Raw genomic sequence first — 12,264 nt, forward strand, 5'->3', positions numbered from 1 at the left:
GCATACTCGTCTGGGTCATCCTCATTTGCAGATTTTAAATTTCTTAGTTAGAAATCAAATGTTACCATTAACATCTTCTTCAATGTCAAAAACTAAATGTGTTAGTTGTATTAATGGAAAACATCATCAATTCCCTTTTGGTACTGTTACTCATCTTTCTTCCTTTCCAAATGAGTTAATACATGCTGACTTGTGGGGACCTTCTCCTGTTTCCTCTATCTCAAATTTTCGTTATGTTCTTCTTCTTGTGGATGACTATTCAAGATTTACATGGTTGTATTTTCTCAAAAACAAATCCGAAGTTGAATTTCACTTTAAGAACTTCAAAGCTATGGTAGAAAAGCAGTTTTCTAAACCTATTAAAATTTTTCAAACAGATGGTGGAGGAGAATTCATTAGCAATTCCTTTTCTTCCTTTCTTCAAACTCATGGCATTATTCATAGGAAATCTTGTCCTCATACACCCCAACAAAATGGGGTGGCTGAGAGAAAGATTCGTCATCTGGTAGAAACCTCTCTCTGCTTGATTAACCAAGCCTCTGTTCCTCCTTCTCTTTGGCCTGATACATTCTCGACTGCAATTTACACCATTAACAGACTTCCTTCTCGTACTCTCAATAACATATCCCCATATCAAAAACTAACAGGGAAACAACCTAATTACTCGTTTCTTCGTGTATTCGGTTGTCGTTGCTACCCTCTTCTCACTCCCTATCGATCTTCTAAGCTTGAATCAAAAACGAAGCCTTGCATCTTCATTGGTTACAGTCCAGACCATAAAGGCTATCGTTGCTTAGATGAATCTTCTAATAGGGTTTATATTTCTCGAAATGTGATTTTTGATGAGTCAATTTTTCCATTTCCCCTTCAAAATAAAAAATCCCCAATTTGTTCATCTTCTTCCTCTCCTGTAACCCTAAATTGGACTGTTAATTCAAATTCCAATACTCCAACGGTCTCAAATCGAGCTGTACCCCTTAACTCTGTCCACCGTGTCCTTCCCACGTCAGATGGGTCCAACCCATCGTCCATCTCATCACCTCAACATCAATTAATTCCTTCTTCTAATCGTAGCCGTTCATCTCCCACGCAACCTATCAACCATACATCTGTTCGTGTGGTCCAACAATTATCAAATCCTGATCGTTCGTCTGCTCCATCTCCTATATCTCTTCCACCTGTCTCTGTGGTCCAACGACTGTCGTCTTCTGCCTCCCACTCCTCTGATTCACCTTCGTCTCAAAACCCTAATTCAGAGGACCACAGCTCTGCACCTCTCTCTCTCCACTGCAAATCCTTTACCACCACCTTCATCAACCACCGACATCACTGTTACTTCCTCCAAGCATCACATGATAACTCGCAGTCGTGATGGTACGAGAAAGGCAAAAGTCCTTTTTACAGAGAGTTTGTCTAAATTTCCTCTTTTAGAAAAGTCATCATTGCTTGAGGAACCCTCAACGTTCACTCAGGCGTCCAAACATGAACAATGGCGTGCAGCAATGGCAGAAGAAATTAATGCATTACACAAAAACAGAACATGGAAATTGGTTCCAAGGCAATCGAATATGAATTTGGTTGACTGCAAGTGGGTTTTTCGAGTCAAACAAAATTCAGATGGATCAATAGCTCGTCATAAGGCTCGGCTTGTTGCTCGTGGGTTTACTCAACAACAAGGAATTGATTACACCGAAACATTCAGTCCTGTTGTTCGTCCGGCCACAATACGAACAATCCTTTCCTTTGCTGTTACTGGAAATTGGGCAATTCGTCAATTGGATGTTAAGAGTGCTTTCTTGAATGGTGATCTTCAAGAAACAGTGTTTATGTCTCAGCCCAAAGGATTTGAAGATCAAAATCATCCTGATTATGTGTGTCAACTTCAAAAGGCGATTTATGGTCTTAAGCAAGCCCCAAGGGCTTGGCATCATCGGTTCAGTTCGTTTTTGTTTGAGTTAGGGTTCAATCAATCGATCTCCGATCCCTCAATGTTCATCATTCGATCCTCTTCAGGTATTACCATATTATTACTCTATGTGGATGACATTATTGTCACTGGTTCTTCATCTGAAAATTTACAATCTCTAATTTCAAAATTAAAATCTCAATTTGATATTACTGATTTGGGATCATTAAGTTACTTTTTGGGTATGGAGGCCATTAGAGATTCCTCCTCTCTTCTTCTTACTCAACAAAAATATATAACTGATTTGATAACCAAATTTGGATTATTACATTCAAAGCCTGTGTCTACTCCCTCTATCACTGGTAAGAAGTTATCTAAGCTTGATGGTGAACCTCTGTCAAATCCACAAGAGTATCGAAGTCTCGTCGGAGCTTTACAATACCTAACACTAACTCGGCCGGAAATTGCATACTCAGTAAATCAGGTGTCAAAATTTATGCATGAACCCACCACCATTCATTGGAAAGCAGCAAAACGAATCCTTCGATTTCTCAAAGGATCTATTACAACAGGAATCATACTTCGATCGTCTTCATCTCTGCCATTGTTAGGTTTCTCCGATGCGGATTGGGCCGGGTCACCCGATGACAGAAGATCCGTAACCGGCTCATGTATATTCCTAGGCCCAAACTTAATAATGTGGACTTCAAAGACTCAGCCGACCGTGGCTCGGTCATCGACCGAGGCTGAGTATCGAGCCGTGGCTCATACGGCGGCTGACATCATTTGGTTAAAGAATTTGTTGGGTGAATTGGGTTATGTGTCTTCTACTTCACCAATTATTTATTGTGACAATTTGAGCACCACATACTTGGCGGTAAATCCAATCTTACACTCGAAGACTCGTCATTCGGCTATTGATTTTCACTTTGTACGTGAACAAGTAAACGATGGTCAATTACGTGTGCAATACCTACCAAGCGAGTCTCAACTAGCGGACATTTTTACAAAGGGTCTTTCAACGACAAAATTTCAAGAATTGTGTTTCAAGCTCTCACTTGGGACCCGACGTTCGGCTTGAGGGGGGGGTGAAAACACACATTTATATACACTTGTAATTGTCTATGTTCTCAATGTCCATTATTGTAATTCATGTACATGATACTTCTATAAATACAAGTGACAAGCCCTAATGAGGGTATCTTGCCTTTAACAATTTCATTTTGAACATGAATTTCTTTGTTGTACAGATTTTCTACGACCTTTTCAAACTCAAGATGCACTTAAGATAAGATGGATAATTACATTAGTTGGAATAGTGATACTACTCATTACTATATAGCATTTCACGTTTTCCTTATGAAATTTATTCTTGCTCATGTCACACTTCACTACTTTAATTTCTTTTAAGCTTTATAATTTAATTTTGTAGTTACTACAATAATTTGTATTATTGGTAATGGTACCATCACCGAAAAGGTAGACGGGCCCTCATGTCGCAGATGTTCCAAGCTTGTGGTGTCTATTTAAAGGCGATTTTTTGGACCATCATCCGCTATATTTTATTATTCTTAGGAAAGCAACATATAAACCAACGAACAAGATAAGAACTAAAAGTATAACATTATTTGAAATAACACAAAACACAATTCAATAACATAAAGTACAGTCCACCCACAAAAACTATACAAAAAGAACACAAAACAAAGAGCAATTTATAGAAATTACAACTGAATTCACTGTGAAATCTATATTGAAACATAAACAAAGAAGTAAAAACTCTAACATCTATGAAAAGCCATATGAAAATATATTGCTTTCACTTCAACAAAAAAAAGCATGTTGCTTTCGTAAGAGAATAAGAACCAACTGTTCGTGATATGACCGAAGGAAGAATTAAACTGAACCTGGATTATACATACTCCTATCTTCATGAAATGTCCGAATAACATGATTTTTTCATTTTAGTGTTATGACCCAAGACACAAATTCCCTCTAGGATGTTAATGTGCTCTAGTTGTGTTGTACTTCATTTAGACGTTTTTAAGTCGCATGCACGTAGTATGTATAAATCTCATAAAAGTTTGTGGATATTCCACCGTATAATTTTACATATTTTAACTGTACCACCTACTTATATGTCACAGAGGTAGAAACGATGTAGTTGGGGTCCTAATTTGTGATCAACTAGTCGTTTTAGCATTCACATATGTTTGGATGTTCGATTTGACCTCTAAGAACTAAAAAATTCATATATTCCTCGATCTTTCCTTATGACATTTCTATAAATAATTTATTTTATTTATTATCTACGTCACCTATATCTCTTTCATACACTTCACTCTCTCTCTCTCCTCTCACTACGCCTTCACCAAAGACTTTCAAACCAAAAAAATCAAAAAAAATTTCTTCTTCTTGTTCCTGATTGAAGAAGAAGTTTTTTTTTCTTCAGAAGATCGCCAAAGAAGTTGTGGGCGACTTTTGTTTTGTGGAGGAAAATAGGCGATTTATGAAGTGGAAGAGTGAGAAAGTGAAGTGTAAAAGAAATATGGATAAAAAAGAAAAAAGATATTCATAGAAATGCTATAAAGATAATTTTGGAAAAAATGATTTTTTTCAACCGGTCAAATCAAACTGCTAGACACTTGTTAAGGCCAAATGACCAATTGATCACATATTTGGGACCTAATAAAATTAATCTAAGACAATAAATATGTTTAGAATTTTGTATTTAGTTGTGTTAATTCTGGTTCTCTTATTTGCACGGGTTGTACGCACTAACACAATGTATTTCACAAGCCAACAGAACGGCCACACACACAGACATACGACTAAGTTAGTGATAAATCTTCTCTGAATAAATTAATGTATTTTGAAAAATAAACGAATTAAATTACAAATGCCAAACATGTAAAAGATCGTCCCCAATAATAGGGTTGGTAGAGTTATGTAATCGAATTAAATTGCTCTAACCTACAAACAACTAATAACAATAATAATAGTAATAAGATTCATAAGAATAATATGTAATCGAACATTCAAATAGAGAGATTTCTTATTTTTTTTTACATCTCTGTGAATAAAATAAAACTTTCCACTCTTCACACAATAAACGTGTTAGGTGGTGATGTTAAGTTACATGTGTTTCATGAGTAAAATCATGTCATAATTCATGTGTTTGTTTATAAATATTTCTTATAACCCAATCAAACATTTAATTAAAAGGGAGGGACAAAATCCTTTTTTCACAAAGTCATATTAAAAAAAGTTGAAATGAATGCTTTGTTGGGTTGAAAATTTTGAAATGAATTACCAAAACATTTGCATAGTGATGTCTAATTGTATTTTTAAAAGTTTTAAACCATAAGATTGAACTCCAGTGTGTTTAATTATGATATCAAGTGGAAACTCTACTATATTATTTTTATTAATCATTTTATAGATAATTTAATGATGTTCACACATAGAGTGACATCACACCTTCTTATATTTCAACTCAATTTTATTTCTTTGATTTCTAAAAACTTAGTTTAACCATGAAGCAACAAGTACCGATCACGACAACTTAACAACCACGAAATAAAATTTTATTAATGAGTTAGATTTATGGTGGTTTCATTCTAACAACAAGAAGTGCACCTACAAAAATCTGGCAAATCTAGCATGTTCCATGAGGTGTTTTTGGAACTGTTATTCTTGTGTAATACAAGATATACATCTCCACATGATTTCTAATTTCTTACTATACAAAAGACTCTCAAAATGCCAATCACCGGTAGCCCAGTTGGTTAATGCATATACTTTGCAGTAGAAAAGTCACATGTTCGATTCCATTGAAGTGCATATCCAAGTATATTGAACTTGAGTATAAATAAAGTAGTTTATATAGGCTTTAGGCCATTTAATTCGTCAGGCTATAGGCCGTTTAATTCGTTGTGCTTTAAGCTTAGTAGTATTTCGACAGTTGTCATGCGTATCACATCGTCTAAATGTATCAATGCCTTGTTAACGACTAACTTAGATCATAATCGATTTCTCAAAAAAAATAAAAATAAAAACTCTTTTTTTATTCGTCTGTCTACTGTCTACTTTATTTATTGTCGTAATCACATGAGATAAATCTTAATTATGTTCGTTACATTCTTCCATTTCCATCACATTATCTAATGTACTTGAGAGTTTCCCCCCTCTACACCAAAAACGGGTGTACATTAATACACCACATTAGTCCACTAGTCCTAAAGGGTTGATTTTTGTGATTAATCAATTAGAGTGAGATCCACGTGCATAGTTTTGTGTCGGTGGAAGGGCATGACTATATTAACCCCTTCTTTAAAGCGTGAGTTTAACTCAAGGTCAACTCAGTCACCTTTTAAGCAATTAAAGTTGGTGTATTCCTCACCCACTTTACGTTTTACTCAACTAATTAGGAATCGACAATCATAAGTTTCAAAAGAGTGAGTCAGAGAAACCGTCAACGTTATTAGTTAAAAGTAACCCTCTAATTAACTTCGATCCCCTTAGGTTCAATTAGAATCAGTGTTTTATTCACCTACTTTATAATCTGTCAACAAATTGGAGAAGAGACAATTACGGACAAGGCCATCTATTTTGGTACAAAGTATTTGAAGAGAGAATCTTCAGTTTTAGTTTACCTACCACCTAATCATTGATTACAAAAATACCCTTGAAAATTCATATAATTACTAAATACTACCACCAGCGTATTATACGAAGTATATACGAATTGGAGTAGGAGATAGCTGGTACAAATTGCCCTAGATTCAGGGCAAGAAATCTCTCTATTCTTTTCTCTCTCTAAAATATATATAGGGTTTCTCAAAACGAACTCTAATCCTCTTCGTAGAAGTTTCATTCGTTGTTTAATTTATCTTTGGATGAAGCAAGGTTAGATAAAAAATCAGATCTAGGTTTTCATTTCCATCCACCGATGAGATCGGCGTAAAAGAAGGAAGCAAGAAAAAGTGGGGTAAATTTATTGAATTTAATTACTTACTCTTCATGCTTCATTTGAGTTTAAAGAGAAAGTAGATCCTTCGATGATGCTGAAATCAATGTGGACGGATTTTTTTCTCTCTCTATGATCACGTTGGATCTTGTTCTTAGGGTTTTCAAGGTAGTAGTAGTTGGGAAAGAGGAGGAGGAAGAAAGGTGCATGAGGGAATTTCTTCACTTTCTATGTTTCGTAAAGAACTCGAAGAGAATAAGGCGAGATTTTGGACTTGTGATCAGGAGCAGGGGTAGATGGGGAAAATGTGGTTGAGATTTGTCCCGATTCTTACTTGATTATTTTGTTCAGTTCTTGTTTGATTTAGCTAGTGAAGACAAGTGAAACAAAAAAGGGTTTCTTTTAACTGTTGATTTTAAAAGAGTTGAAAAGATGCAGCAAGATCAGCGAAAAAAGGTTCGAAGTTAAAACATTATTTGATTGATATCATGTATATAAGAATGTTTGATTGTGTCTAGGGTTTTGATAGCTTGAAAAAAAATGTATCTTTATTTGAATTGAGCTATTTCAGTAGATCTGTCTCAAATTTATGGAGGATTTGAATTTGATGGGTCAGTTTATTGAATTATGTCTTATCATGTTCTTAGTTTGCCCTAAGCTCTTGTAACTGGAATCTTGAAATTCTCTTATCTGAAACTGTTATTTGAACCTTCAGTTCACTTTGGCAGATCTGAAATAGATAAATTTTCCTTTTTTAATTTCATCGTTGTTATCGGATATAACCATGCTATATTGCTATTTGATTTATTGTTGTTGAATTGATGTTATTCAAATTCAAGTTTATCCACAATAAAGTTTGATGAAATCTAACAAGTTTCTGTTTATTGACAGAATTCCACAGAGATGGACTTCTTCAGTGATTATGGAGATGCAAATCGATACAAGATTCAAGAGGTTGTAGGGAAAGGAAGCTATGGTGTTGTTTGCTCTGCAATTGACACACATACTGGAGATAAAGTGGCTATTAAGAAAATTCATGATATTTTTGAACATATCTCTGATGCTGCAAGGATACTTCGTGAGATAAAGCTACTCAGGCTCCTGAGACATCCTGACATTGTAGAAATTAAACACATCATGTTGCCACCTTCAAGAAGGGATTTTAAAGATATTTATGTCGTTTTTGAACTCATGGAGTCGGATCTTCACCAAGTCATCAAAGCTAATGATGATTTAACCAAGGAACACTACCAGTTTTTTCTTTATCAGCTGCTACGTGCATTGAAGTATATCCATACCGGTACTTAAATTCTCTCAGTTTTGCCCATGTAAATATTTTCTTTTTGAAAATTTGATAAGAGAGTTCTAAACAATGATATTTTTTTGAAAGCTAATTCTCGTAATATGTATCCCTACTACTGTAGTTCCATTGACGAGTTAAACTAGATGTACAAAGTGATGCCTTAATCCGTCTTCTTCATACTCTCAGGATGGTGTTTGTGATGAGTTGGCTAGCAAGTGACAATTAGTTTGTCGCATCGTTCTACAAGAGTCATTGTACTCTGTTTACTGTTGTGTACATGTCATATAACATATGCTCTGATTGTATTCGTTTGACCTGTGCAATATTGTTAAAATTTTCTGTTCTCAGACATTCTTATTTGGTTCTTCCTATGCATGAATTAGAAATTAAACTATTTTCTTGCTTTACCACTTGTATTCCATTTCACTGAAAGCATATTAGTGGTTAATCTGAAGTGTGGATGGCATTTTTCCTTGAGGTTGGTTGATATGTTGGCTTGTATCTGATGTTTAAGCTACTTGATGCAGCAAATGTGTTCCATCGAGATTTAAAACCAAAGAATATATTGGCAAATGCAAACTGCAAACTCAAAATCTGCGACTTTGGGCTAGCAAGAGTTGCTTTCAGTGATACCCCAACAACAATATTTTGGACGGTATGTCAAAGCAATCTTCAAGTTGTACTGCATTCCTTTCATCTTATTAGATTCTAAAAGTTATTTTTATCCTTTGAAGTAAGTCATAGGTTACCTTTTTCTGTATCTTACAATTGTTTTTAAAATCTTCTTCAATTTGATGTTTAAATTTAGTTTGTGCTCTTCTATATTTGGTGACATTTTTACTTCATACACAGGATTACGTTGCTACAAGGTGGTATAGAGCTCCCGAGCTGTGTGGATCATTCTTTTCTAAGGTATTGTCTCCTTTGGCCTCTAATTCTACATTTACTTTTCAACCAAATTTGCGTTGCTACATTATAATGTGCCCATATGCTCGTGTGTTTAGAACGATTAATATTTAACACAGTTTAACTCATGTTTGAAGTGGTACTTAGATCTCATCCTGCAAGTGTTAGTGTTAATAAGTGGAAGCTATAATGGAATTTTCATGTTTAGTGATTTCTGTCGTTTGATTAAGTATTTTGTGTTATGTGCTACAGTATACCCCGGCAATCGATATTTGGAGTATAGGCTGCATCTTTGCTGAAGTATTAACAGGGAAACCATTGTTTCCTGGTAAAAATGTTGTCCACCAGTTGGATTTGATGACCGACTTACTTGGTACACCTTCATTAGATACTATTTCTCGGGTATGACACATTAATCATAAATTCTTTTATGGCATCTTATTGTTTAAGCTGTGCTTTTGTTATAGATGTAATCATGCATCAATATTATGTTTTTATGTGGCTACAGGTGCGAAATGAGAAAGCAAGGAGATACCTAACTAGCATGAGAAAGAAGCAGCCTGTTTCATTCGCGCAAAAGTTCCCAAATGCTGATCCTTTGGCCATCAAACTGTTGGAGAAGCTCTTGGCATTTGATCCCAAGGATCGGCCAACTGCTGAACAGGTATTTATTGTACAACCACAAACACGTTATCCCAATAAAGAATGCAGTTTATATGCTTTTCATATTGATTAAAATGTATTTTCTGAACCTAAAATTGCAATGAACTTGAGCTTGGTTATAATACATTGTCCTACCCAAACTTACACTGGTCTTGAGATGAAGTGTTGTATTAATTCAAAAGTTGTACCCATATTTTTAATTTACTTCTCATCGGCAGATCACGACCTTCATGCTCATTTTATCCAATCTTAATTTTCTTTTTCCATGTTATTCATGGCAGGCATTGGCTGATCCTTACTTTAAAGGGCTGGCCAGGGTGGAGAGGGAACCATCTTGCCATCCAATCACAAAGCTAGAATTTGAGTTTGAGAGGAGGAGGGTGACAAAGGAGGACATTAGGGAGCTAATTTTCAGGGAAATACTAGAATACCATCCACAACTTCTCAAAGACTACATGAATGGATCTGAAAGAACAAATTTTCTTTATCCTAGGTTCTTCCTCCTACCTATCTCGTTTTCACTTCGTCATGCCATCAAATATCCCGTTTCTAATGATCTTTACTATGTATTATGCAGTGCTGTGGATCAATTCAAAAAGCAGTTTGCGCACCTTGAGGACAATGGTGGTAAAAGTGCGCCTGTGATTCCACTGGAGAGGAAGCATGCTTCTCTTCCAAGGTAAAATACGAATTCTCAGTTTGTCTTCATTGACCCAAACATGGTTCTGAGCAACTAATGAACTACACTATACCAATATTGAGTCATACTCACGAGTAACACGTAATTCGAAATAGAGTCACTCTAACTACTGTTGATCTACAAATTAAGTCAACATTTGGAAGTAATGTTAGCGACATAAAGCTTAAAATTTTTCACCACAATATTGTGAAATATGTTCTGTTACTTGAAACGTGGAAACACATATCATTGGAACTATGTAGTCATTATATATTCCTTTGATGACACATCATGTAAACTAGCCTCCTAATAGTTATTTTTATTCTTATTTTTTCTCCATTCTAATATATCGATTCAAAGTTTCAATATATATATATATACACATATACATATATGTTTCTTTGATAGGTGTAATTCAAAATATTCCAAACCTGCTATAGTTCTTGGAATTTAGCTGCTTGCAATATTAGTTGTCGAGGGCTATAAAGCAATTACACTATGAAATCGACAAACAGTGAATAATACTATAATAGGACAATCATTTAGATGGAGAAATCTTATGACCCCAGCTTTCTAATTCAACTGGTTGTCTAGTTCTCTTCACCGGTTTCTAACCTATTTTATTTCTATCAGATCTACTATTGTTCATTCAAATACCATCCCTCCCAAGGAGCAAACAGATCCATCCAGAGATCGCCAGCTTCTGGAATCTTCTTTCTATAAGAATCCCGCAAATGCAAATGGAGTTGCAGAAAATCTATCAAGACTGCCAGCGCAACACAGAATTCCAATAGGTACATGAACTGTTCTCTTTTCAATTTAGGTATCTACATATGAAATTTCACAATCGGCTGTCCAATGTCTGTATGTTTTGATCATAAGCAATCTTGAACGGTTAGGTTTGCATCTTTTATAAGTTACATGACCAAGGGTTTTCTTTTTTGCTTCGTCGCTCATGTTCTTATCTCGAAATAGACCAGTTTATCTCGATATAGATTTTTCGTAGATGCCCGACCCTGTATTTGTATAACTTTTTTTTTGGCATCAGCATTCTTCCATCATTTTCAACAACTATTTTCTGTTACAACCGTTTCATTTTAAATACGTAATAACAAAAAGAGAGACTTACAGTTTTCCCTGTTTTTCTTTTTACCTTATTATGGTGTTATCCCTTTTTCTTTACCGTTGTCAATAGTACTATATTTTGAAAGATCTTGTTGCACAATCTAAATTATTTGCGATCTCAATGCAGCTAAGCCAGGGAAAGTTGTGGGATCTGTAGTGACATATGAAAACAGTAGGAGCATGAGAGAAGCTTATGATCCAAGAACGTACATCAGAAATGCTGTTCTTCCTCAGCCTGTTGTACCTTCTCCGTACAGTATCCGCAGAACTAACGTCGTTGAGCAAGTAAAGTCTGGATTAGAAGTAGTTGAAAAAGATCAATCACTAAGACCAGCACAACTCTCACAATGCAGTATGATGGCTAAATTAGCCCCTGAAGTAGCAATAGATATAAACACTTCCCAATTCTATCTTTCTTCACGGGCAGGAGTGACGGTTTCCAGTTCTGGTCAAGCAGACAATCATCAGATTGTGATCGATGCAAATCGTTTACAGGCGAGATCCCAGTTTGGGGAAATGGGTGTTGCTGCTGGCACAGCTACAGCTGCTCGTAGAAAAGCCGGGGCAGTTCAGTTTGGTAGGATATATTAGGGTTTGTAAAAGGAAGAAGGAAATGAAAAGAGGGGTAGTTTGTATTTGTTATTTTCTTTACTTTGTTGTACAAGTGAAAGAAGGATAAGTTAGAAAAAGAGAAATATGGAAGGTGTTGTTTC

At 35.5% G+C, this 12,264-nt stretch overlaps 1 protein-coding gene across 3 annotated transcripts; it reads left to right on the forward strand.

Annotated features, from left to right (window-relative positions):
- The first annotated feature begins 6,505 nt into the window (after positions 1 to 6,505).
- On the forward strand, positions 6,506 to 12,264 carry LOC147542079 (mitogen-activated protein kinase 15-like). 3 transcript variants are annotated; one of them, XM_086633120.1, is made up of 10 exons: positions 6,506 to 7,331; positions 7,767 to 8,175; positions 8,706 to 8,833; positions 9,031 to 9,090; positions 9,337 to 9,486; positions 9,593 to 9,748; positions 10,029 to 10,240; positions 10,325 to 10,426; positions 11,060 to 11,220; positions 11,679 to 12,264. In XM_086633120.1, exons 1-10 carry the CDS (start codon positions 7,308 to 7,310, stop codon positions 12,140 to 12,142), a joined length of 1,866 nt encoding a protein of 621 aa, XP_086489246.1. In that variant the 5' UTR covers positions 6,506 to 7,307; the 3' UTR covers positions 12,143 to 12,264. The 3 variants fall into 3 exon arrangements, with proteins under 3 accessions (XP_086489246.1, XP_086489247.1, XP_086489245.1); XM_086633121.1 differs by having other exon boundaries at positions 6,645 to 7,331; positions 9,593 to 9,712; XM_086633119.1 differs by having other exon boundaries at positions 6,661 to 7,331; positions 10,029 to 10,426.

This window comes from Eschscholzia californica, unplaced genomic scaffold (genome assembly GCF_041429995.1).
Source record: "Eschscholzia californica isolate CP2 unplaced genomic scaffold, dmEscCali1.0.p SCAF_4, whole genome shotgun sequence".
NCBI classification, from domain to species: domain Eukaryota; kingdom Viridiplantae; phylum Streptophyta; class Magnoliopsida; order Ranunculales; family Papaveraceae; genus Eschscholzia; species Eschscholzia californica.

Bases quoted from the DNA above. Each gene is read 5' to 3' on its own strand.
- LOC147542079 (XM_086633119.1), top strand. From the start codon at position 7,308: ATGCAGCAAGATCAGCGAAAAAAG. The intron at 7,332-7,766 runs GTTCGAAGTTAA...GTTTATTGACAG, and splicing joins AGCAAGATCAGCGAAAAAAG to AATTCCACAGAGATGGACTT. The intron at 9,487-9,592 runs GTATGACACATT...ATGTGGCTACAG, and splicing joins CATTAGATACTATTTCTCGG to GTGCGAAATGAGAAAGCAAG.